This window comes from Apiotrichum porosum (genome assembly GCF_003942205.1).
Source record: "Apiotrichum porosum strain DSM 27194 chromosome Unknown scaffold_15, whole genome shotgun sequence".
Taxonomy (NCBI): Eukaryota; Fungi; Basidiomycota; class Tremellomycetes; order Trichosporonales; family Trichosporonaceae; genus Apiotrichum; species Apiotrichum porosum.
The window spans coordinates 139370-160764 of record NW_021167122.1 but is presented as its reverse complement, the minus strand read 5'-3'; the positions used below and the strand labels follow the sequence as shown (position 1 = coordinate 160764).

At 57.9% G+C, this 21395-nt stretch overlaps 7 protein-coding genes and 3 non-coding genes across 10 annotated transcripts; 3 read left to right on the top strand and 7 right to left on the bottom strand.

Moving 5' to 3' along the window:
* Window positions 1–10: 10 nt before the first annotated feature.
* Window positions 11–1655, bottom strand: EHS24_003124 (uncharacterized protein; the record flags this gene model as incomplete). The annotated part of the gene is made up of 6 exons (XM_028618823.1): window positions 11–530; window positions 593–793; window positions 834–936; window positions 1013–1176; window positions 1529–1568; window positions 1619–1655. The coding sequence occupies 6 exons, from the start codon at window positions 1653–1655 to the stop codon at window positions 11–13; spliced, it is 1065 nt and encodes a 354-aa protein (XP_028472711.1).
* A 744-nt stretch (window positions 1656–2399) lies between these two features.
* EHS24_003123 (uncharacterized protein) lies at window positions 2400–4476 on the top strand (the record flags this gene model as incomplete). The annotated part of the gene is made up of 4 exons (XM_028618822.1): window positions 2400–2424; window positions 2482–2548; window positions 2606–2677; window positions 2721–4476. The coding sequence occupies 4 exons, from the start codon at window positions 2400–2402 to the stop codon at window positions 4474–4476; spliced, it is 1920 nt and encodes a 639-aa protein (XP_028472710.1).
* A 311-nt stretch (window positions 4477–4787) lies between these two features.
* Window positions 4788–5458, bottom strand: EHS24_003122 (uncharacterized protein; the record flags this gene model as incomplete). Its single annotated transcript, XM_028618821.1, has 6 exons — window positions 4788–4847; window positions 4897–4903; window positions 4959–4982; window positions 5031–5081; window positions 5361–5406; window positions 5452–5458. The coding sequence occupies 6 exons, from the start codon at window positions 5456–5458 to the stop codon at window positions 4788–4790; spliced, it is 195 nt and encodes a 64-aa protein (XP_028472709.1).
* A 547-nt stretch (window positions 5459–6005) lies between these two features.
* On the bottom strand, window positions 6006–7111 carry EHS24_003121 (uncharacterized protein; the record flags this gene model as incomplete). Its single annotated transcript, XM_028618820.1, has 3 exons — window positions 6006–6161; window positions 6209–6326; window positions 6387–7111. 3 exons carry the CDS (start codon window positions 7109–7111, stop codon window positions 6006–6008), a joined length of 999 nt encoding a protein of 332 aa, XP_028472708.1.
* A 1953-nt stretch (window positions 7112–9064) lies between these two features.
* Window positions 9065–10352, bottom strand: EHS24_003120 (uncharacterized protein; the record flags this gene model as incomplete). The annotated part of the gene is made up of 5 exons (XM_028618819.1): window positions 9065–9212; window positions 9312–9537; window positions 9593–9683; window positions 9726–9997; window positions 10049–10352. 5 exons carry the CDS (start codon window positions 10350–10352, stop codon window positions 9065–9067), a joined length of 1041 nt encoding a protein of 346 aa, XP_028472707.1.
* Window positions 10353–10878: 526 nt separating this feature from the next.
* On the top strand, window positions 10879–10963 carry EHS24_003119. The gene has a single exon. It is a non-coding gene; the product is annotated as a tRNA-Lys (tRNA).
* A 535-nt stretch (window positions 10964–11498) lies between these two features.
* On the top strand, window positions 11499–11582 carry EHS24_003118. Its single transcript has one exon. It is a non-coding gene; the product is annotated as a tRNA-Lys (tRNA).
* Window positions 11583–11919: 337 nt separating this feature from the next.
* On the bottom strand, window positions 11920–11999 carry EHS24_003117. Its single transcript has one exon. It is a non-coding gene; the product is annotated as a tRNA-Gly (tRNA).
* A 581-nt stretch (window positions 12000–12580) lies between these two features.
* Window positions 12581–14583, bottom strand: EHS24_003116 (uncharacterized protein; the record flags this gene model as incomplete). The annotated part of the gene is made up of 2 exons (XM_028618818.1): window positions 12581–13636; window positions 13693–14583. 2 exons carry the CDS (start codon window positions 14581–14583, stop codon window positions 12581–12583), a joined length of 1947 nt encoding a protein of 648 aa, XP_028472706.1.
* A 5028-nt stretch (window positions 14584–19611) lies between these two features.
* Window positions 19612–20904, bottom strand: EHS24_003115 (uncharacterized protein; the record flags this gene model as incomplete). The annotated part of the gene is made up of 1 exon (XM_028618817.1): window positions 19612–20904. The coding sequence occupies one exon, from the start codon at window positions 20902–20904 to the stop codon at window positions 19612–19614; it is 1293 nt and encodes a 430-aa protein (XP_028472705.1).
* Between the last annotated feature and the right edge of the window lie 491 nt (window positions 20905–21395).

The following is a 21395-nucleotide window of genomic DNA, read 5'->3' as shown; positions in this document are numbered from 1 at the left end:
GAATGGTGGTTTAGAAGTAGTCAGGCTTGAAGAGGGCCGAGATGGACTCTCCGTTGTGGGTACGGCGGATCGACTCGGCAATGACGGGGGCAACGTCAATAGTGTCGAGGACGGGGCAGGCCTCTAGCCTGCTGGTCTGGTCGATCGAGTTGGAGACGACCAGCTTCTTGAGCGGGAGGTCCTTGAGGTTCTCGATGGTGACATCCGAGAGGAGACCGTGCGAGATGAGGGCGTAGACCTCGGTGGCACCGGCGTCACGGAGGACATCGGCGGCAAGGCGAACAGTGTGGCCAGTGTCGATCATGTCGTCAATGAGGATGGCAACACGGCCCTTGACGTCGCCGACGAGGAGCTCCATCATGTCGTTGGTGTGGTCGTGCTCGTCCTCGTCCTCGTGGTGCGAGCCAGCGTCCGAACCCATGGGAGTAGGGGGAACGGTGGGAACCATCATCGAGGCCGAAAGGTCGCGTTTGCGCTTGCGGTTGATGAGCGCAAAGTCGAGGTTGAGCTGGTCGGCAAGAGCGGTAGCACTGACCAAATGTCAGCATCCAAAACACGAGCTTAATTAAGGAACGGTGCCGTTCAAACTTACCGCTTGGCACCACCGGCGTCGGGCGACACAATGATGGCGTTGCGCCAGTTTGGGATCTCGGCCTTGATGTAGCGGATCATGGAGGGCTCGAGGAAAAGGTTGTCGACGGGAATGTCAAAGAAACCCTGGATCTGGGACGCGTGAAGGTCGAGGGTGATAACGTGGTCGGCACCGGCAACGGCCAGCAGGTTGGCAACGAGCCTGCATGTCAGCTTCTACGCCCACACAATAGCAAGCTTACTTGGCGGTGATGGGGGCACGCGACTTGTCCTTCTTGTCCTGGCGCGCATATGGGTAGCACGGGATGACGGCGGTGATACGCTTGGCAGAAGCGATCTTGCACGCTAGTTTGGGCGTCAGAAGACAGGACCACCAGGGGGACTTGGGTACACCGTAATCTTTGCACACGCGGCTACACACCAGAGATCATGATCAGGAGCTCCATGAGGTGGTCGTTGACGTCGGGGGGCGACGGCGACTGGAGGATGAAAACGTCCTCATCACGGACGGACTGGTGGATTTGCACCGAGGTCTCGAGCGAGACAAACTTGGTCACCGAGCAGGGGGTGAGAGGAATGCCAAGGCTGTGGGCAGAACATCAAAAGAGAACAGTGTAGGATAGGACCGGGTTATGGTGGGGTGGGCAACAAGACGGGTGACAAACGTCGCAGGGGAAAAGATTGTCGGTCGACGGAAGTGAATGTTCCGATGGTTTATGAGTGGCGTGACAAGGAGCAATGTCAGGGTGGGCGAAAGACGAGGAGTGATGGCGAAGAGACAAGCGTCAGCATTGGCATTAGGCGCAGAGATGTAGAGGGATCGGTGCAACCAGGATTGCTGGACAGACCATGGCTATGAGCCAAGGAATGTACAGGATCTTGGGGTTGTCGGAGCGTGGAATTGCTCGCGCGAGTACTCGGCCCAGAAAAGACATACCGGTTGGCGACATTCTCAGCAAGCTTGGGGTGAGCGTTGCCTGGACAAGAGTGTCAGCCTTGGATCTCGTGTAGGTGTGGAGGAGCTTACCCGTGAGGAGACGGATGGAGTTGCCCTTCTGGTGCATTGCGGCGAAGTGGATTGGAGGAGGATGGGGGAGAGCGGTTTGGAGATGAGGGTCGGAGCGACGAGTCGGTTCTAATGAGACGCAGTCCCGTTTTTTTAAAGCACGCAGGAGAAGACGATACGAGTCCACGGTGTTGTTGTTGTTGAGATGTACAAGACACACACAGGCTATGCAGCCGTGGTTCTGTGATAGAGCGTTGGGGGGTTGGGGGTGGGAGAGTGGTGATTGAGATATTGCAACAAAGCGTCCCGGGTCGACCGGATTACCATCGCCCACCATATGTCGCTCACCCCCGGACGCGGAGCACCCGTCGTATCTCAGGCCGGATAAAAATCCCAAATCAAAATGAATCGCGGTGACGATTTTCTTAAAATAACACGTCATTATAATTGAAAACATATAAATGACGTGTGATATACCTACTCCACCACTTGGCTCATTCTACACTTATCACTGACACCCGCACGCTGGCTGGAGCCCGGCACGGCGGTGCCTCCTGCGCGCCACTTTTGGCCTTTTGGGTGTGTCGATGCTCAGACGTGATCGACCGCACACATTCCTCCCGTTGTTCTTTTCCAAGAGAGTCCCAACCCCCCCGCCTCTTCCACCCAGGTGACAGAGAGAAACAGACGTCGCAGGCCGACTCCCAGCAGATCATCGCAATTGGCCGTCAACAGCAGCTCCTCAACATTCTACCCCTTTTGCCTGCCAAACCAAACGACGCGCACACACACACACACACAAATGTCTGCTCCGGCCCAGTACGCTTGTAAGTTGCACACCCAAACGTTTCGGCCAAGACAGTTTACTGACGCTTCCCCTCCAGTCCGCGCCCAGAAGACGACCGGCATTTCTGAGAGCCCCTCGTGGGACGTCTTGCCATCGATCCCTTCGTGAGTCGTTTCTGCGCGTTGGAACAACTATACATTGCTGACGCTCCGCCTCTACAGCGAGACTGCCGCTACCCGCGCCGTCGCGTACTCTCTCGATGGAGAGTTCTTTGCCTATGCCCAGGGCGAGACGTAAGCCTACCAACGTCCTGTTTACAAGCTAACAGTCGCGCAGTGTCCAGCTGATGTCGACCGCGTCGGGCTCGTCGTCGGCTCCCCTGACTCTTGAGCAGCCCAACATCATTGCTCTGTCGTTTTCGCCTCTGTCGACCACGCTGTTCACTTTTGAGCGCCCCGTCAAGAGCGACACCGACGTGCACAAGAACGTCAAGGCATGGAACGTCAAGACTGGTGAGCTTGTCGGTGGGTGGTACCAGAAGACGATGGACGACTGGGTGCCGATCGTCACTCCCGACGAATCGCACCTGATCCGTGCCACCGCTTCGGACCTCTTGGTCTTCTGCCCGCCTCTTGCTCCTCGCCCGTCGACCCGCGTCAAGGGCAACAGCCAGGTCAAGGGCCTCTTCCTCTCGCGCCCCTCGGCTCTGCCCGAAAGCGCTACCAACTCCAAGCCTGTTCGCCCCTACAACGAGCCCGCACTTGCCGTCTGGGTCGGTGAGAGCAAGGGTGCCCCGGCAACGCTCGCTCTCTACCCGCTCTCGTCTATCATTGGCAAGACCAAGCCCGTCGTTAACGGTGACGCCGCCGAGGACAAGCTCGAGACCCGCGACATGCCCCAGACCCTTGCTCGCAAGGCGTTCTACAAGGCCGACAAACTGTCCGTCAAGTGGAACAATGCCGGTACCATGGCACTGTTCCTCGCCCACACCGACGTTGACAACACTGGCAAGTCGTACTATGGCGAGACAAATCTGTACCTTGTGGGTCTCGACGGCTCGTTTGACGGCCTCGTCGACCTCGACAAGGAGGGCCCCATCTACGACTTTTGCTGGAGCCCCAACTCGCGCGAGTTCACCGTCTGCTACGGCTACATGCCGGCTCGCACCCAGGTGTTTGACCAGAAGGCCCGCGCGGTCCACTCGTTTGGCTCCAACCCTCGCAACTTTTTGCTGTACCAGCCCCAGGGCCGTCTCCTGCTCTCGGCCGGTTTCGGTAACCTGGCGGGCGGCGTTGACATTTGGGACGTGAGCACGCGCAAAAAGGTTGCCGAGTTCAAGGCCTCCAACTCGTCGCACTGCGAGTGGTCGCCTTGCGGTCAATACATCCTCACCGCCACCCTGTCGCCCCGTCTCCGTGTCGACAACGGTGTCAGGATTTGGTGGTGTGGTGGCCAGCTCCTCCACATTCACCCCCAGGACGACTTGTACGCGGCCACTTTCCGCCCCTCGCGTGTCGAGACTGTCTCGGCCTTCCCTGCCGTCGTGCCCCAGCCTCCCGCCGCCAACGACTCGGTGGCCCTCTACCGTCCCAAGGGCGAGGAGGAGGCCTCGAACGGTGCCGCCACCAAGCCTGCTGGCGCCTACCGCCCTCCAGGCGCCCGCGGCACCGCTGCCTCGAACGCGTACAACTTCCGTGACGACGACTCGGCTCCCTCGTCGGGAGCCTCCACCCCGCTCTTCAAGGGTGGCAAGCCTGCTGGCCGCTACATCCCCGGCACTGTTCCCGGCGCCCCCGTGCCCGGCACGTCGGGTGCCGCTGGTGGCGAGAAGAAGAAGCGCCAGAGGACCAAGAACAAGAAGGCGGAGCCCGAGCCCGAGGCCCCCGCTGCCGAGCTGGCCAAGGTGGACATCGCCGCCGACGAGGACGCTTCTGCCAAGAAGATCCGTAACCTCACCAAGAAGCTGAAGGCTATCGAGGACCTCAAGGCTCGCATTGCCAAGGGGGAGCAGCTTGAGAAGACCCAGCTGCAAAAGATTGACACCGAGGCTGGTGTCCGCTCCGAGATTGTCGCTCTTGGCGGTGAGGCCTAAGCATGTCTCCTGCAAGGGTTTTGTCGACAGAATTAGGACTGGATCATTCCATTGTTTGGACTGCATTAGGGAGGAGGGAGAGCGGGTGCGATCTTAGAAGGGGGGTGGGGGGGGGGTGACAGCACTAGTCAGCATCACTGGCATCTATGCATTGCATTCTTGTCGCAACGCGCCGCGAGTGTAAAAATATGAGGATTTGTAGGGTATGCCCCCTCGCCCGTGCGCGGAGATGGCGCGCCTGGAGACTACAAGACAGAAGCAAGCAAGCGGATGGAGAAAAAGAGTCGAGATGGGTTCAACTCTGGTGCTAATTACTTCTTCTTGCCCTTGGCGCTGGCGTCACCTCCGCCCTCGGCAGCTGCCTTCTTGGCCTGTATACGTCAGTCGTCGTTGACCTGGACCTGTGACACAGCGACTTACAGCAATCCTGTTCCGTCAGCTGCGTTCAAACCCTCTAAGCTCGCTCGCTCAGCTGCACTTACTTCTCCTGAAGAGCCTTGGCGTCGCTCCCAGTGTCAGTATATCCCCATGCGCGCAATGGAAGAGCTACTCACGCCTCGCGGCGCTGCTGGGGGTTGCCGGTCTGCTTCTTGCCAGCAGCCGCCCTGGGGTGGTGTCAGCTGCAAGACTCTCCTCTGCATGTCCAACACAGGGAGAAAGCTGGCGGCGGTGTGTGGGTATGGTGCGGGCATGGATGCACAGGCTGCACCATATCGTTGCTCTGCTCAATCCACAATGGTAGCAAGGCCGCAAATGAGCGCGACACCGCCATCGCACCACGTCAAGCGCGACAGAGAAGACGGCACGGGTACACGAGCGGGGAATGGGCGAGGGGCGACGATGAAATGTCCACCGCGCGTGGAATCAGGCGACAGGCGACTCACAGTTTGTCGAGGTTCTTCTGACGGTCGCGCTCACGCTGGTCGCCACCTGTACTTGTCAGCTACTCAACACCTTCCCAAGCGCCAAGCTCACGAGTCATGATGTATGTTTGGGTTGACGATGGAAACACAAGTCTGATCGAGATTGTTTGAACGTGCCGGGAGCGTGTGGACATTGCAGGCCAGATTCCGGCGGAACCTTTTTTTTCTGGGCACAAGGATCGACGTGTGGCATCTCGACCATCTCAATCTTTCCACCCATCCCTCCTATGCTCGGGAGGCCGAGCCGGCAGTGGATGGAGTAGAAACAACACAACTGGTCACAAGTAAAAGATGCCCCAGACAGCTGTCTATTGAAGTCAAACAGAGAGTAGCTGCTGCCAAACATGTAACACAAGGAATAGAAAAGGTGGCATGCCCTGTGTTCAAGTAAAGAGATGACATAACAGACCAAGACATAGACGGAATCTATTGACCCCGCCTCGGTCGGAGAGACGTGTACGAACCAGTCGCTCACGCCCGTGGAGGAAGAAATGGGGGAGAGATGGGGGTGTAAACTTGAGGCTAACTCAAGAAAACGGGAGATGTGTGGGACTGACCGTCCTGGAAGACCTTTCCACTGACCGCCGATAAAATTGGGCTTCTCGTTTATCCGATGAAGCTGCCAACGTTGGCAGCGGCCTCGCCAACGTAGTTGCCAGGAGTCCAGTGCGAGCACGAGAGGTAGAACTCCTTCTCCGAGCCCTCACTGCAGACGTCGTACGACCAACCGCAACCGATCTGGGTAGTCTCCTTCCAGACCATCTAAAACGTTAGCGTGCGCGCTCTGGGAATGCAGGTTGGCTACCCACCATGGTGAAGTGCGAAAGAGTGCCAGCGTCGGGGTTGGCAAAGTCCCAGGCGGTGTACTCGTTGGCCCACATGTCGAGCATGCTGTTGACGGTCCAGTGGTAGACGGGGCCGGCGGCACTTGAAAACATTGTCAGATTCAAGACTCTCTACAAAAAGCGACAGCAACAGCCAACTCACAGGTTGTTGTCGTTGTTGGAAGACGCGTGGTCCCACTTGCAGGCGCCCATGAGGTCGCTGGCCTTCTGGGCAAGGGTGGTGTTCCACACAACCTCGCCAGAGCCAAACTCGGCACGCCACTGGTTGTAGTACGAGAGGATGTAGCTCGACAAGGCCGAAGATCCGGCAATGTCCTCGGCGGTCGAGGACTCGGTGAAGATGTAGTCGGCGTCGGGGACGGGGAGGGTAGGGGTGGCCGACGAGGCGGAGGCGGTGGTCGTCGCCGAAGCGGCCTGGGTCGAGGCCTCGGTGGTAGCATCGGTAGCCTCAGCAGCGGCCTCGTAGGCGACAACGCTAGCCGAGTCCTCAGACGAGACGTCGGTGGTCTGGGCGTCCACTGCCGAAGCGACAGTCGTAGACTCGTCAGCCGAGACGTCGGTGGCCTGGGCGTCGGTGGCCTGGGCGTCGGCCGACGAAGCGACGGTGGTGGCCTGCTCCACAGACACGTCAGTGGCAGTCTCGGTGGCCGAAGCGGCAACCGAGCCGACGGGCGACGACCAGTCGACGTCGGTCCTGTCGGTGGACTCGGGAACGGCCACCGACGTGAGGCTGGCGGTCGTCTGGGCAGCGGCAGCAGAGGCGCCCACAGAGTAGCTCTGAGCCTTGGCGGCACACGCACGGCGCGAGCGGCGGGCGTCAACAGTAAGAGCGCCGAGGGCGAGGACGAGGGCGGGGGTAACGCGCATTGTTGCTATGTGTTGTGTTCGGGGGAGGGGAGTTGAAGTCGTAAGAGGGTGGGGACGGAGCGGCGATTCAGAAAACGAGCGTCAGAAGGCGAGAAAGGAGTGTCGGGATGTGTATTGTCGTTCCAGAACGGACAATGAGAGGATGCTAGGTGAGAGAGAAAGGGAGTGGAAGATGGAGATGAGAAGGTTAGTACAAGTGCATAGGAGAGTTGAAGAACGACCGGCTGCGGCGGGCAGCCACGGGCAAGAGAGAGGGAGGCGGGGGGACGTGTGTGGTGTTTGCCAAGAAGGATGGCGCGAGGAATGAGCGTCAGGTGTGCAGGACCACATTGCTCTCGCTCTGGAGCACTGGCCCCGCCTCTCCGTCTGCCCTTTGCACCTATACACCTACTGGCACTTCCCTTTGCCAAGCAGTCGCGTTTCGTGCTGGGACTTTTTCAATCCTCCTTGACCCGTCCGCGTCTGTCCCTCTTGTGCCACACGCTCGCGCGTGGCTGACGGACGCGCCTGACGCCAGAAACGGTAGAAATGGAAGCCCACTCGGCCACTCGCGCCGAGACATAAAGTGGCCAGTGGTCCATGTCCAGGGCACAACAAGCGGCGGCGGCACGGTGGTACCGCGGCGCGCGTCACCCACGCGTCCCATCCTGCAGGACGATCCAGGACACGTTAAAGCACAGTTGCCGTACTCTTGGGCGGGTTTAAGCGCTGGGCCGTCCTGGTGGCCTAGTGGTGGGGTGGGGAGCAGGACCATGCTGGTGGCGGCGACACCTGACAAGGGAGAGCGGGAAGGAGAGAATGAAGAAATCGACGATGAAACCCCCCTTTGCCGGAAATGACTCGGGTTGGATCGTTGGGATCGTTGGATGGATTGGGTGAACAAGATGGGTGTGTGTACGACGAACCTTTGCGTTCAAGGCACCCGTAGCTCGCTTTGTGTATGGTCATTCTCGAAGACAGACGACGAATGGCCCTCTCAAAGTCCCGTCTCCCACCTTGTAACGACATGCTCATGCACAATCCACCCGCTTTAACAAGCGTACAACAGTCCAAGAGTGCACACTGCATTGGTGTGCATCCATTCTACCCACCCACGCCACCCACGCGTTCGCGCTCGCCAAATGCCCCCTGCAAGGTCACCTTGAGTTTCAGCCCGCAGCGCCACCCACGCGTAAGACCCCACACGCACATCCCGCACATCCGGTCGCATGGATCCATCGGTGTCCCGCCACGCCCATGTCCGTCCACGCTCTCTCCTTGACCATGACGGCCATGACCATGCACGTTCACACGGCACCAACAGGGGGGAGGATACAATGGTGGTCAAGGCCACTGCACTGTGTCCTGGAGGTCAAAGCACAGTGGTGCTTTACTCTGGCACTTGGTGACCCCAATCTCCCTTACGAATCTGCCTCGTCGGCCGGGACTGCACCGGCCCGTGTCGACTGGTGAACAAGCATGTTGAGGCACTCACTTGTCACTGCCCCGCTGTGCTCACACCAAAAGGGGCCAGGTCTAGACTCTTCTCCAGAGTGGCCAGACAGCCTGGGCCCAACCCGGTGCTTGCGACCGTCACTAATCACCGCCAAGGTATAGCATGCGTGCGTGCGTTGGTGGCATGTGTAGGGGTAGTATAGTGCATCAAGATACAGATCTATCTACGATTCTACTCTGGACTAGGCCGGGCCGAGCACAGCCTCATTTAGAACCTTGCTTTTGTCTTGGCGGGCGGTCCTTCGGGGGTCGCGCTGTGGCACGCCTTGTCGTTTGGGAGCTGTTCTGCACGTACCACTGTTGTTCGGCGGTGCAGAACATGCTCCACGGGCCGCAGAGTAATGCACATTGTAGAAGCCACCCTTGTACGTCTTGACCCTCTCCAAATAGGGATGGTGGTCGAGACATGGCGAAATAAAGGGGTGTGCGATTGAGTTTGGGAGGGAGCTTGCACACGGCTTAGGCAGTGGCAAGGCCGTAGGCCATCCAACGGAGGGCCGAGAACTGCAGCCACGCTCCGAGGAGGACGAAGCAGTGGAAGATCTGGTGCGACGACCCAAAGTAGTCGAACTTGCCAGGGAAGAACTTCTCGGGGAAGCGGTCGGCGCTGGGGAGTCAGCATGGGACAGTGAAGAGTACCGAGCGGTGTAAGGCTTGGTGGACCCCTTTTCAGAACTGAGAGTACACATCCTCGGAAATGACTCACTAGAGGACCGCGCCGACGATGTAGGCCACACCGCCACCGAGAATGTAGTCAAAGCCCATCCTGTTGCGGGCAAACTCGAGGCCCTTGGAGAGAACGACATGGCCGACAGGAACGACTGCACTGACGCCGAGGGCAATGAAAGTGAGGGTACGGTGCCAACGGTGCTTGCGGTGGTGAGGGGAGAGGACCATGTAGCCAGCAGTCACACCTGCAGTCGCGATACCGGCTGTAGAGGATGTCAGTAATGGTTCCTTGTGACAGTCTGGCGGTCTCAAACTTACCCATGTAGACGTAGCGGAGGACGGGGTTGTCGTGGAAGCCATAGTACATGCCAGGGAGGATAGAGCCAACGATGAGAACAACGATCCCGACCTGGTTATCGTCAGTTACAACCGCAAACACCATATAACTCACATAATCACCACAGTGGGCAAGGTCACAAACATCCTGTGAACAGCACTGAACAGTGTGGAACCACGAGCTTAGGCCCATGCAAGTAACGGCGGAGACGCAGTAGGTGGCAAGGCAGATCTTGTCAATGACAGTGGTAGGAGGCTGGGCGGAGCTGCCGGGGAACACGCCAAGGGTGGGGAAGTAGGCACCCATGACGTGAAGCGGCAGGAGGATGGCAAAGAAGAGGGCACCGATTGAGTGAGAGTGAATGTTGACGGTCTCGTTGTGGACGTCTGCAGTGGCAGTTAGCACCAGGTGGCTCAAGTATCACCAGTTCCACTCACAACCAATGGCACTCCACAGACAGGCGCGGATGTTGTACAGCTGCGGGCGGTATCCCTTGAGAATCCACTCGTTGTCTGTCTGCCAGGGAACCTTCTCATGAGAGGTCTTGTAGTCGGTGAGCTGGGCGCGGTGGAACACCCTGGCTTTGTTGTGGAGCTGGTGGTTGTCGGCCGGGGTGGGAGGAAGGAGTGGACTAGCCTCGCCGTTGGAAACACCGTTCTGTCCATTCATCTTGATAGGATGAGGAGTGGGAGTAGGGGAGGAGTCGTTGCCGTTTACGGTAGAGCGAAGACGCACGGTCATGTCGGGTGGAGAGTTGGGTTGGGAGAGGATAAAGACACAGGAAAGTGTGAACAAGCTCCTTTATGAATAATCTACGTGTCGCTGGCGACGTGCGCAAAGTCCCCAACCTAAACGTGTTCGCACCGTATCCGCGTATGAGTCCTTGCCGACGTACGTCGAAAGATTGTCGTGGAGAATGAGATGCTTGCAGAGTGTTTGTGGGTTGCGTGGGTCGCGTCGTGGGTGATTTCCGACCCGACGCCAGGGTGGAGGCACCGGGCATTTCAACTCCCATTTCTAATCCACATACGATCCCCATTTGCCACCCATTACAACCTCGGGGACCGGGGACCCACAGTCCATCTCGTGGCCTCGCCATGAGAAATGGATAACGCCATGGGGACGAGTTGGGAAGCGCACGGTAGACTAGAGTCTGTAGACCCTCCTGTACTTCTCTACAAGGTGTTTGTAGGATGGCTATAGCCCAATGCGCCCGGCACGACTGCCGGCTCCTCTTCAACTCACATCACACACCCTCACAACACAAGCCCGGTTATATCAGTCGGTAGATAGTTTGACTCTTACTACATTAGGACATCAAAATGTCATGGGTTCGAGCCCCATACTGGGCTTCCTTTTTGGCCCCTGTCAGCTCCGGTACATCTGCATTCAACAGCTGGACGAAACGGCCTCATTCTGGGCTTGAAAGATGAAGATTGAGCGAGTGCCACAGCAGAATTTTGGCTCCGCACATTAGTGGCGTCGATCGCGGAATCAAAATTTTGGAATTGCCGTTATCTTTCTTCCCTTCGCTGGTGGAGCTGTGGCCAAAGTCGCCGATATGACCAACGATGTGATGCTGCAGACCGTCGCAGCAGTGTGAGGGATGTCGCAGGGCCACAGTTAAGTAAAGTGAGTACTGTGGATATGGCAGTGCCCTCTGTTTTGAAGCATGTGCCGTTGTTCCCTACCAATCGGTCTGTGAGCGTCTGCCCTTCTACTACTCCAAGCTCTGTAGCAGGCCTCTGTGCACTCGCCTCCGGCCAGGCCCCGAGTTAAGAGGCCTAAAGCACCCATATAAGGTCTCTTACGGCCTCGGGGAACGTTCGTGGGCCAAGAATTCGCGGTCGCAACGTCTTAAACTCACTTGGCCGCCCTTAGACATGAGCCTGGTTATATCAGTCGGTAGATAGTTTGACTCTTACTATATAAGACATCAAAATGTCATGGGTTCGAGCCCCATACTAGGCTTATATCCTTTCTTTTTAGCCCCTGTAGCACCTGGTTGGACCTCTAGAACGTCTACAGACATGGTAGACGTCTTTGGGACCTCTGGACGATGTCAGGGAGGCTTCTCGCAAACTTCCCGATACCTCCGTCTACAGACGGAACCTTCTGCGCCGGCGCGTCGAAATGGGGCGTTCAGGCACGGGCCTTGAGCCTCGGTTACGAGTTTTTGAACCCAAGACGACCCCATTGGCAGACCCATCACCGATCATCCCACCCACCACTTCCACGCCTCTATTTCATCCCCTGAGTCTTCCTACCTCCAAAAGAGATGCATAGGTCTGCAGAGGGGCAAAAGAGATACACCGTAAGGGAGTCGAACCCCTGCCGCGTCGAGATTGCACGTGGCAACGACGCATGATACCGTTTCACCAACGGTGTTGTAATGTTCATTAGAAATGAGGGGTGGAGCAGTTGCGACATTACAACGTCTGACGTGTTGAGATTACGTACCCACTTGCGCCACTGCAGTGTGGCACCGAGCTGACCGGAGAACGAGGGTACCGCACCAATGCTGCTCTTTCTGCTTCTTCATTGTCCTCGTGCTTCTCTGTAGTGCTCGGGCCTCCCTTCTGTGTGCATATAAGCAGCTCTGTAGACGCCTATGCATCCCCATCCTCTTCTGAAAGACAATTGCCAGCTTAAGACCATCGGTCTCGGGCGCTAAAACGGCATCAAATTCCAACACTGACGGCTTCTCTGATGTCTTTTGAGCCTTCAAGTGCCTGCAGATATCCTCAAGGCCTCTGGAGCGACCATGCCAGGCACAGAACCGTCTTTTAAAGCAATCTGGAGCGTAAAAGTTGATAAAATTCATATGATACACAATATTGTTTGTTTAACTGTCTATTTCTATGTCGTAAATGTCCGTTGTTTTTGAGCGATGGTCTTTGTGTCGCTTTGCTGTCAAGGCAGTCCGTTCCATGGCAGCGTCTTTTGTTGGTGTCGTGCAAAATGTCCAACTAATGGATAGCACGGCCGTTGCCGACGTCCTTGGCGAGGCCCATCTTGCGGAGGAAGATGGCCGCAATGACCACGACAGCCCAGGCCCAGGCGGTGGTCATGCCAAAGGCATGCTGGAGTCCTGTGTGGTAGTCGCCGGTCTTGTTGTACACGTTGACCTGGACGAGCGAGGAGATACAGATACCGAGGGCCGAGGCAATTTGCGTGGCAGTCTGGAAGAGCGCGCCGCCCACAGACTGCTCGTCGTCCTCGCACAGGTTGGACATGAGGATCGATCCGATGCCAACCGTGAGGTCGGCGCCGAAGGGAAGGAGAAGCATCGAAAGGAAGCCACTGGCCCAGTAGGTGGTGTCGGGAGGGATGACAACGAAGAGCAGGCAGGCAAGACCTGACAGGAAGCCACCAGCCATGAGGACGTAGGGAGCGCGAACGCGGGGCACGATCCACATGACAGCCAGAGCGGCGAGGATACCGCACAGCGAAGCTGGGAGGGTGTGGATGGCGTTGCCGAGGGGAGTCATTCCCTTGAGCTCCTGGTAGAACAGGGAAACGAGGTACACCCATCCGGCAATGGCCACGAAGGGGAGGAAGGCACAGCCCATGATAATGGTAATCTTCCAGCCGTCGCGGCTGAAGAGCGAAAGCTTGACGAGTGGCGGGAAGCTGAGGTGGCGCTCAACGTAGCGCTCCCATGCGCCGAAAGCGCCAAAGAGGAAGACACTGATGACGAGGAGCGCAATGACGTACGACGTCTTCCACCCTTGCGAGGCAATGCCACTCTCGGTGATGCTGAAAGTGAACAGACAAAGCGCAGCGGTGATGATAAAGCCACCGAGCCAGTCAATACGGGTGTCGACCTTGCCCTTCTTGGCATCGGCAGGGACAACCCAGAAGCCGAGAACGAAGGGAATCAGGGTGAGGCCGCCGAGAACAAAGTAGAGGTACTGCCATCCGTGGGCGTTGATGCTTGCCACACCGCCACCGACGAGCATGCCGACGGAAGCGCCGAGGGGGTTGCCGAGACCGAAGCAAGAGAAGGCGATGGTGCGCTCAGGCTGGGTGGTGGGTTAGTTTGGTGTATCCAATGGCTGGCACAAGGGGCAAAACTTACCTCATGGCGGAATGAAGTGCCCACCACTCCAAAGGCGGCGGGGATGGCAACGGAAAGACCGATACCACAGAGGGCGCGCATGACGCAGAGGGCTGGGAACGAGCGGATGACGCCTGAGAGGATCGAAAAGACGATCGACACCGCCAGGCCGCCGAGGAAGAGGTGCTTGCGACCGTAAATGTCGGCAAAGCGACCCGAGAACAAGAGACCGCATCCGAAAGCGAGTGAGTAGGCGGATGAAATCCACTGTGCCTCAACCTCGGTGACACCCAAGTCGGCAGACACGGACATGATGGTGAGGATGACGGCGTTCGAGTTCATGGACGAGATAAAGACCGAGAGCATGATGACGAAACCGAGGAGGATCTTGCGCGCACGCGACATGACCACCTGGACATCCTCCTCGACACTCTCAGTGTGCTCGTGGGTCTCGGAAGTGGGCGAAGGCGGCGCCGAAACGTCCTTGCTGTCCCTGCTCTTGTACTTGGCGAGCTTGCGGAGTGGGTGTTCCTTGACCTCGCCGTCATCATCTTCGCAGTCGCTTGGGGCGAGGGTCTTCTCAGAGTCGATACGCGGGAGGTCGGGGCGCGTAGAGGAACGAGCGAGGCCGACCCTGCCTGGCTTGGTGCGCTCGCCACGTGCGCGCTCGTGCTCGTCAACAGTGGCGGGGAACGAGACACCGACGCGGCCAGAGGTCATGCGCGACGACTGGGAACCGGAACGCGAACGGGGAGCATACAGCGCAATGGGACCGGCAGCGGCCTCGACACTGACCATGCGCGAAAGCTCGGTGAACTTCTCGCTCAAGGCAGACTGGTGGGTCTCGGTGCGACCAAGGTCGACACCGTTGCCAGAAGTGGAGGAACCCTCCTTCTCGTGACGTGCAGGCATCTCGGAGAATTGGGTGTGAGAGGGGGTAGAGGAAGAGGAAGAGGACTCTGGAAGAGTGGACGGGCCTGCGATGGGGGATGTGGTGGACTCTAGGTCTGTGGCAGTGGAATCCACTACAGCAATCTGCGATGGCACTGGCTCGTGTCTAGGGGTCTCTGCCATGGTTAATTCTGGTTAAAAGGCAAGGATGTCGGGGGATGGTGCTCTGCAGTCAAGCTCACATAAGATGAAGAAAGAGTCTGTCGAGGACGGGTTGGCGCCGTCTATTATACCTTTTGTTCGAAGCCAGGAGTCGGTGGCGGTCCGAGTTTAGGGAATCAATTCGCCTAGAGGGAAGGTCTGGAGCAGCCTGTGGAGGTTGTGTGAAGGCGTCTGTCTGACCAAGCAAGCCGCGTTTGCAAACTCGCTTGTCGCCGTTTGTTGGTTGCGGGTATTGATGTATCCACCTGATATACCGGTAGAATGACAAGTTGCAACGTGCGTGCAACCCGTGATCACTAAATGGATTGGCGAAAGGTCCGGCGAGGGCTGGCGCGTGACGTGGACGTACGTTTGGCGAGAAATGAGCAACGGCCAAGGTCTAGGTCGTTTGGGTCAGAGAGAGATAGAGCACCGCGACGCCACTACGACAACAGGCTTTATCCGCACTCGCTATCCCGCATCGCCATTTTCAGATTTTCGTGCACCGTCCACATACCGGCCATCATTCCCATTACCGTTTGCATTGCTTTCTCATCTTCCCGTTCGTTGCTCTGCCGTCCGCTCGGCACGGCGACCGACCAAGACATGGCCCTAGGCAGCCCAGGCAGATGCCGAGAGGCAGAGGAGCACGGAGGAAAGGGCGAACCCATGGCGTACTTGGGATTTTCATATCTAGAACGCCGTGTGGCCATCACGGGCATGTCAGTTCTCTACACGTTTCTTCCTTCCCTCTCCCTCGTTTCCCAATTCTGCGCCAGACCCTCAAAGCCCTCAGTGTTCCCGCACTGTCACCCACGCTCTAAATGCCGTTTTCACACAGCGCTGGCTGTATGCGTGGAAAAGCAGCGGCATGAAGGCGTGGAAAAGCCTCGGAACAATCACTGTAGAACTTTTAAACGGCCGCCTCTGGTCCGCATCGTGGCTGCGCCATGGATCCGTTCCTCCCTCTCGGCATGTTTTGTTCTTCCACCGCGTCACAAGTCAGAGTAGTTGTGCCGGCTGAGAGCGCACTCCTGGGCTTATGCGCCGATCAGCACTTGGAATGTGCCAGGGGGTTTATTAAGCAAAATGGATCATTGTACAGGTTGAGCCGGTGCGGTTGATATACAAAACTGGCCGAAGTGCCCTGGATGGTTGTCTCTCGGACGAATAAGACCCTCTCACAAACACGACCTCTGCAGTCTTTAGAGATTGCAGAGGGTCGCACGGGCCGAGGTCGCCGACGCCGTTGCTGGCGACTAGAGGAGCTATTTCATATTCTGAGGAAGGGGCAGACAAGCCCAGGCCTTGGTGAGTGATGAGGAGGTGGCTGGGCCGGCAGTGCGGGTGTGCAACCGCCTGAAGCAATCATTTTTTGGGCTGTATCTGCCAGCCTGTGAGAGACCGTCGGACATTTACAGGAATACCGGCGACCTGTTATGCCGTTTGTAAAAGCCGATTCATCAACCGGAGTTCTAGGCTTACGACCAATCCACCAGTTTGCGTCGTGGCTTGCACACGATCTGCTCAGGTGCGCGTTCTTGTCGGGAACGCCCCGAGTCTTCCGCACAGTCCGGGTTCCTGCAGGTTTTGCATCTCGGCTTCCCAGTTCACTGGGTCATCTTAATGAACATGTGATAGGTCCCCGCCCTGGTCACAGACTGTGCAGTGGTCGCTTTATTGTTGGCCCGTTTGTTGAGGAAATAGCTCAGATGTTGGCATTGTACCCACGTCGGGAGGTAGAGGGTAGCGGGTGGACGCTGGAGATGCCGCATGTAGCCAGCCACGCCTCCGTCACTAACGTCGTGGCGGTTGAGTTCTGCTGATCACTGCGTATCGTCGCCAGCATGTACCTCAACCACCGTGGGTAACGCTTTGCGGTACGGCTTCTGCCGTTGCAGGCCACCACAGGCCAGTCTTGGCTCTACAGTGTGGCAGAGTTGAACAAGATTCTTAGTGCTGCGGTCATCCCTTGTGTTGGTTAGTAACCACCTATAGGGTTGTCACTTGGATAGCAGGCTTTGAGCAATGGTAGTTGCGGGAGCCCACCGTGGCAAGGCTGTCCCTTTTCACCAGAGCCAGATGGCACTCTCGAATCTACTGGAGAGGACTTGAGTAGCCCATAGATCACAAGACGCGCTGGGATCCAGATTGAGACTGTTGAGACTGTGTGGCTATGCACGAAAGGCCTGCTTACCAGATGGATGGGGTTCAATGCACTGCCTCTGTGGCTATTCATTCAGCCAGATCCCAGCATGATGTCACTGTGCGGCAGTTTGCGGCTCTACTCTTTACCCCGCTCACACACTCCACAGTCACGCGTCATTCGGTGATCGCAGGGACCTGCACACGCGACGGCGCGCCCAGGCGCGTCCGTGGCACAAAAGGTTGAACAAAACGAGCTGGCCAGGACGAAAAAAGGCCCCACCATGACGACGCAGGTCCGGGGTCTGACTGCCCGTCGCCGTCGCTTAGGGGTTCAACGCTGTTCTGTGCCAGATCCCAGCGCATGTTAAGACATTGTTCGCGTTCAAATGACGAGGCGGTGAAAGGGTGAGGAACCGCAGCTGTTTTCGACCTCAACAGTGCAGGAGCAGGAGTGGCGCGTTGACAACTGTGCGGAGAGCCGAAAGATACGGAGCGGCGGTGAGCGCCGCATGCGATCTGGGTGGAGCGTGGATATCTTGACGTCTGTGGCGATGCCATGTCCTCCAGGTGCTTGTCCTGGTCGGAGGGATTGGCCTGGTTACAAGCAGTAATTGAGTTGGACTCCTCTCCAAACTCGTGTATCGAAGCCTTCTCGTGATGTAAAGGCGGTTCTCGATGCAACCCTAATCCACGACACGTTGTGCTGTCGTTGAAACCCTTTGGAGCTGTCTGTGCTCGCGTTATAAACATAACACAGATCCGCCGCGCCTGAATTTCCGGCCATTAAATCAGAAATAATCACAATGTAATACCTCGGCCATCCTCTGGCACTTTGCCCGAACAGGAAACGAACAACCTTGGACAGTCACCTCGGGTCCTTAATCGTTGATCAACAACCTTCATCGTGCTTACACTGCCCGCGCTGGACCAACGTTTGGTTGTGCGGGGTATATGGCGTCCTGGTTCCTCTCGGGAGACAGGGTAAGAAATAGCTGCTGGGACTGTGTGCCTCGGTCCTCTTCCCCTTGGTGGTGGACGTGTCCCGGACCGTTTATTCGTAACTGGTGAGATCGGTGCCAGGTGCCATGCAAACGCTTTCTCAAACGTCCTAGGTCCGCGGGATTGCTGAATCCCGCAATCCCGAGAGACTTCATTCATACCGTACCCAACCCTCAGCTTCGTACAGGCTCCGAGCGACTGAGGCCAACCAGGTGGGAAACGCGGGGACACGGGTGGGGCATATCCGCTCCTAGCGACGGAGCGACTCGAGTCACCAACGACGACGACGACGGATACGCGCGCACGCTGCCGCCGAGGACAATGTCCCCTATGACGCTGGTGAGAACAGTAAGCGGTGATCCCCGCCTCACCCTCGATTGCATGCTGCACCACAGACCTGTCTCACCGCCCAGAAAGTGGCAGAGTGCTGGTGCCTATGGCCCGCGTCAACCTTGTCTCTGGGACCCTTGTCCATTTGCCATGCCCTGTACACCCCCGACCGACCATTTCGGCTCTTCCGCGTTTTTCGGAAACACTGCCCAGCGTGGCAATTTCGCCTGTAGCAAGGAAGGTGGCCACCATGGCCAGGGAATAACGTCGCGTGGCACGACTATTTGTGGTGGGAGACCGGCTGAGAAGATACCCGTCAACACCAGCTTTACGCACAGCACGCACGACGACCACCACCCCACCTGCCACAGATGAAAGTGGTGGTTTCGTGTGGAACCGCATGGATGCACTATGGTATTCCCCTTGCGTGTACACACCTCGACCAAAGGTCTAGATCTGGGTGTTTCCGTACTTTGCAGCCAGATCGTGTGACCAACCCGTGGCCGTGGACCCAACGCCTGGCCATGCTGGACATGCTCCAGCCCTTACTTTTGTAGTGGGAAAGTTTCGTCTGGTGGCTACGCGAAGGAACGCGGAGACAGTGTGCATGCGTCGCGTGTGTCGCGTGCTGATAGTGTCGCGTGTGTCGCGTGCTGATAGTGTGTGTGTACTGGTCGTGTGCGCTCCTGTGTCTCGAGTTTGTAGTGTTTACGCGAAGGGGAAAGCACCAGCACGCACGCACGCTCGCGGGTGCTGAGGACTCGGTTCACCCGTAGCGCGGTGAGAAACAATGCAGCAGGGGTGCTTGGTAGGAGAGTGTACGTGGTGCTGCATGCAAAGATTGTGCGAGCAGGGGAGATGATCCAGGCCAAGTCAACGTCGGGAACGCATGCGTGTCGTCGCCGGGTCGCGCAAGTGTCGCGACAAGCACGAGCCGGAACGTTGTCGAGGTGGCACAGGAATTTGCACGGTTTCACAACGACTTGCGGGCACTGCCAAGTGGGTGTCACTCCGGTGAATGAAGAATTGCAAGACAGCTGAGTGGGGATGGGTTGTAAGGCTGGGTGTGGTGACGGCTGCTGCTGTGAGCCAAGGGAGCCTATGACCACCACGGCGGATCAGTGGCCACAACGGATCCGAGAGATTAGATCAAACCATGGTACGTCTCAAATGTAACGCTAGCGGCTATCTGCAACAAGAATGATTCTTTGAGCAAGGATGCATCCAACTACAATACCAACAACTGGTATCCAAACACACGAGAGACGAGATCAGACGGACAAGGAAGGAAAAAGGCGGGGGGGAAGAAGGAACTAGGATTGGGGAGGAGGGTGGTGGTGACGACGACCAAACGCTAAGCCTACGACACGATTAAACGCCGACAGTCTGCTCGGACCAGCCGTTCTGGAGACCAAAGCCAAAGCCCTGGCCAAGCTTGGACGCATCGGCCTGCTGGGTCTGGGCGAGGAGACCGCCAAGGACAAGCTTGCGCCACTGGTCGATCTGCTCGGGCTGCGCGGCCGCGGCCTGCTGCTGCTGCTGTTGCTGCTGGTGCTGGGGGAGCATAGCCATGAGCTGAGCAAGGTTGGCCTGCTGGGGAGCGAGCTGCTGGTTGGGCATGAACATGTTGCCCATGTTCATGTCCTGAGGCTGGGCGGCGAACGCGGCAAGGGCGGCCTGCTGCTGACGCTGGAGCTGCTGGTGCTGGACCTGCTGCTGGAAGAAGGCCAGCTGCTGAGGGGTCCACTGCTGCTGCTGCTGAGCGGCAGGCTGGCGCGAAGCCTGGGTCGTGTCCTCGGGCGAGGCAGACGAGGCAGGGGACATCGTGTACATGTTACCCTGCTCGACGCTGGGCGGCGTGAGGATGGTGCTGTGGTGCGACGACGAGCCGACGGGCGAGGGGATCGACGAAGTGTCGGCCGACTCGGGCATGAACGCGTTGAAGGGCATGGTCGGGGCCATGGTAAAGTTGGAGCCAGTCCAGCTCATGGCGGCGGGCTTGGCGAACATGGAAGACTCCATGGTGGAGCCCATGTCGGTGGACGAGCGAGGGGTGATGAGGCCCGTCGAGAACGAGCCGCCGACGACGAGGTTGGCCTTTTCAATGTTCATGGTAGAGTCCGAGTAAGACGACGAGTCCTGGGGCTCGTCGTCCTGGTCGTCCTGGTCGTCGCCACCCTCGCCGCCCATGGAAGCAAAGGAGCCAAAGGTCTCCTTCTCAACCTGGTAAACCTCCTCGGCCTCTTCGGCCCAGGGGGAGGCGGTGGTCTTGGGCTGGCAGCCGTTTGCCTGGCGCCACTGGTTGACCTCGGCGAGGAGCTCCTCACGCTCGGCGGCCATCTGACGGAGCAGCTTGGCGGCGAGGAGACGCTGGGAGCGCTGGTGGCTGAGGTGCGAGATGGAGCCGTTGACAATGGCCGACTTGGAAGGGCGGCGGCACGCGGCAAGCGAGGGAAGGAGACGGGCAAGAACGAGGAACTTGCTGTTCAGAGTCTCACGACGCTGACGCTCAATGGCGTTGTGCTGGTGGCGCTTCTCGGCCGTGTTGACACGCTTGCGGGGCTTGGGCTTGGGGGCGCCGGCCGGGCGAGGCGCACCAGCAAGGGCGATGGGCCCCGTGGGCGCCTCAATGGGGGAAGTCGAAAGGGGAGAGGTGGAAGCCATCTTTATTGTGAGAAGAGTTGGGTCTGTGTGTGATCTCGAGAGTCGTGGTGAGGAAGGCAGTACCGGGCTGTTACAGTTGGATACAACTGGAGCACAAGGAAAGAAAAAAAACTAGCGTTGGGGTTCGTTTGGGGGATGAGGACGGAAGATCCTGGTGATGGTGTTGGTGTTGGCGGGTGCTAGAGACTATGCGGAAGCGGGGGAGGCTTCGAACAAAGTGGTTTAGTTGGGGGGAGAAGAGCGTGCCGCGAGACGAATCTCAAGCGTACACAAGGAGGTCGGGAGAGAGCTGAGAGGGGGAGTTAAACCTCCAGCTTGGCGGTGTTGCGGAGCACGAAGTCGTCAGACGCGGTGCTGGCGAGGTCGAAAAAAGAGTTTGTCGGATGGGGGCCGGATGTCAAAGACAGTCAATGTTTAGGGACTCGACGGCTTGGTGATTGATGTGAGCGGGTTGTTTGTGCAATATATGGCGCTGTCGGCAAGAAGGCTTG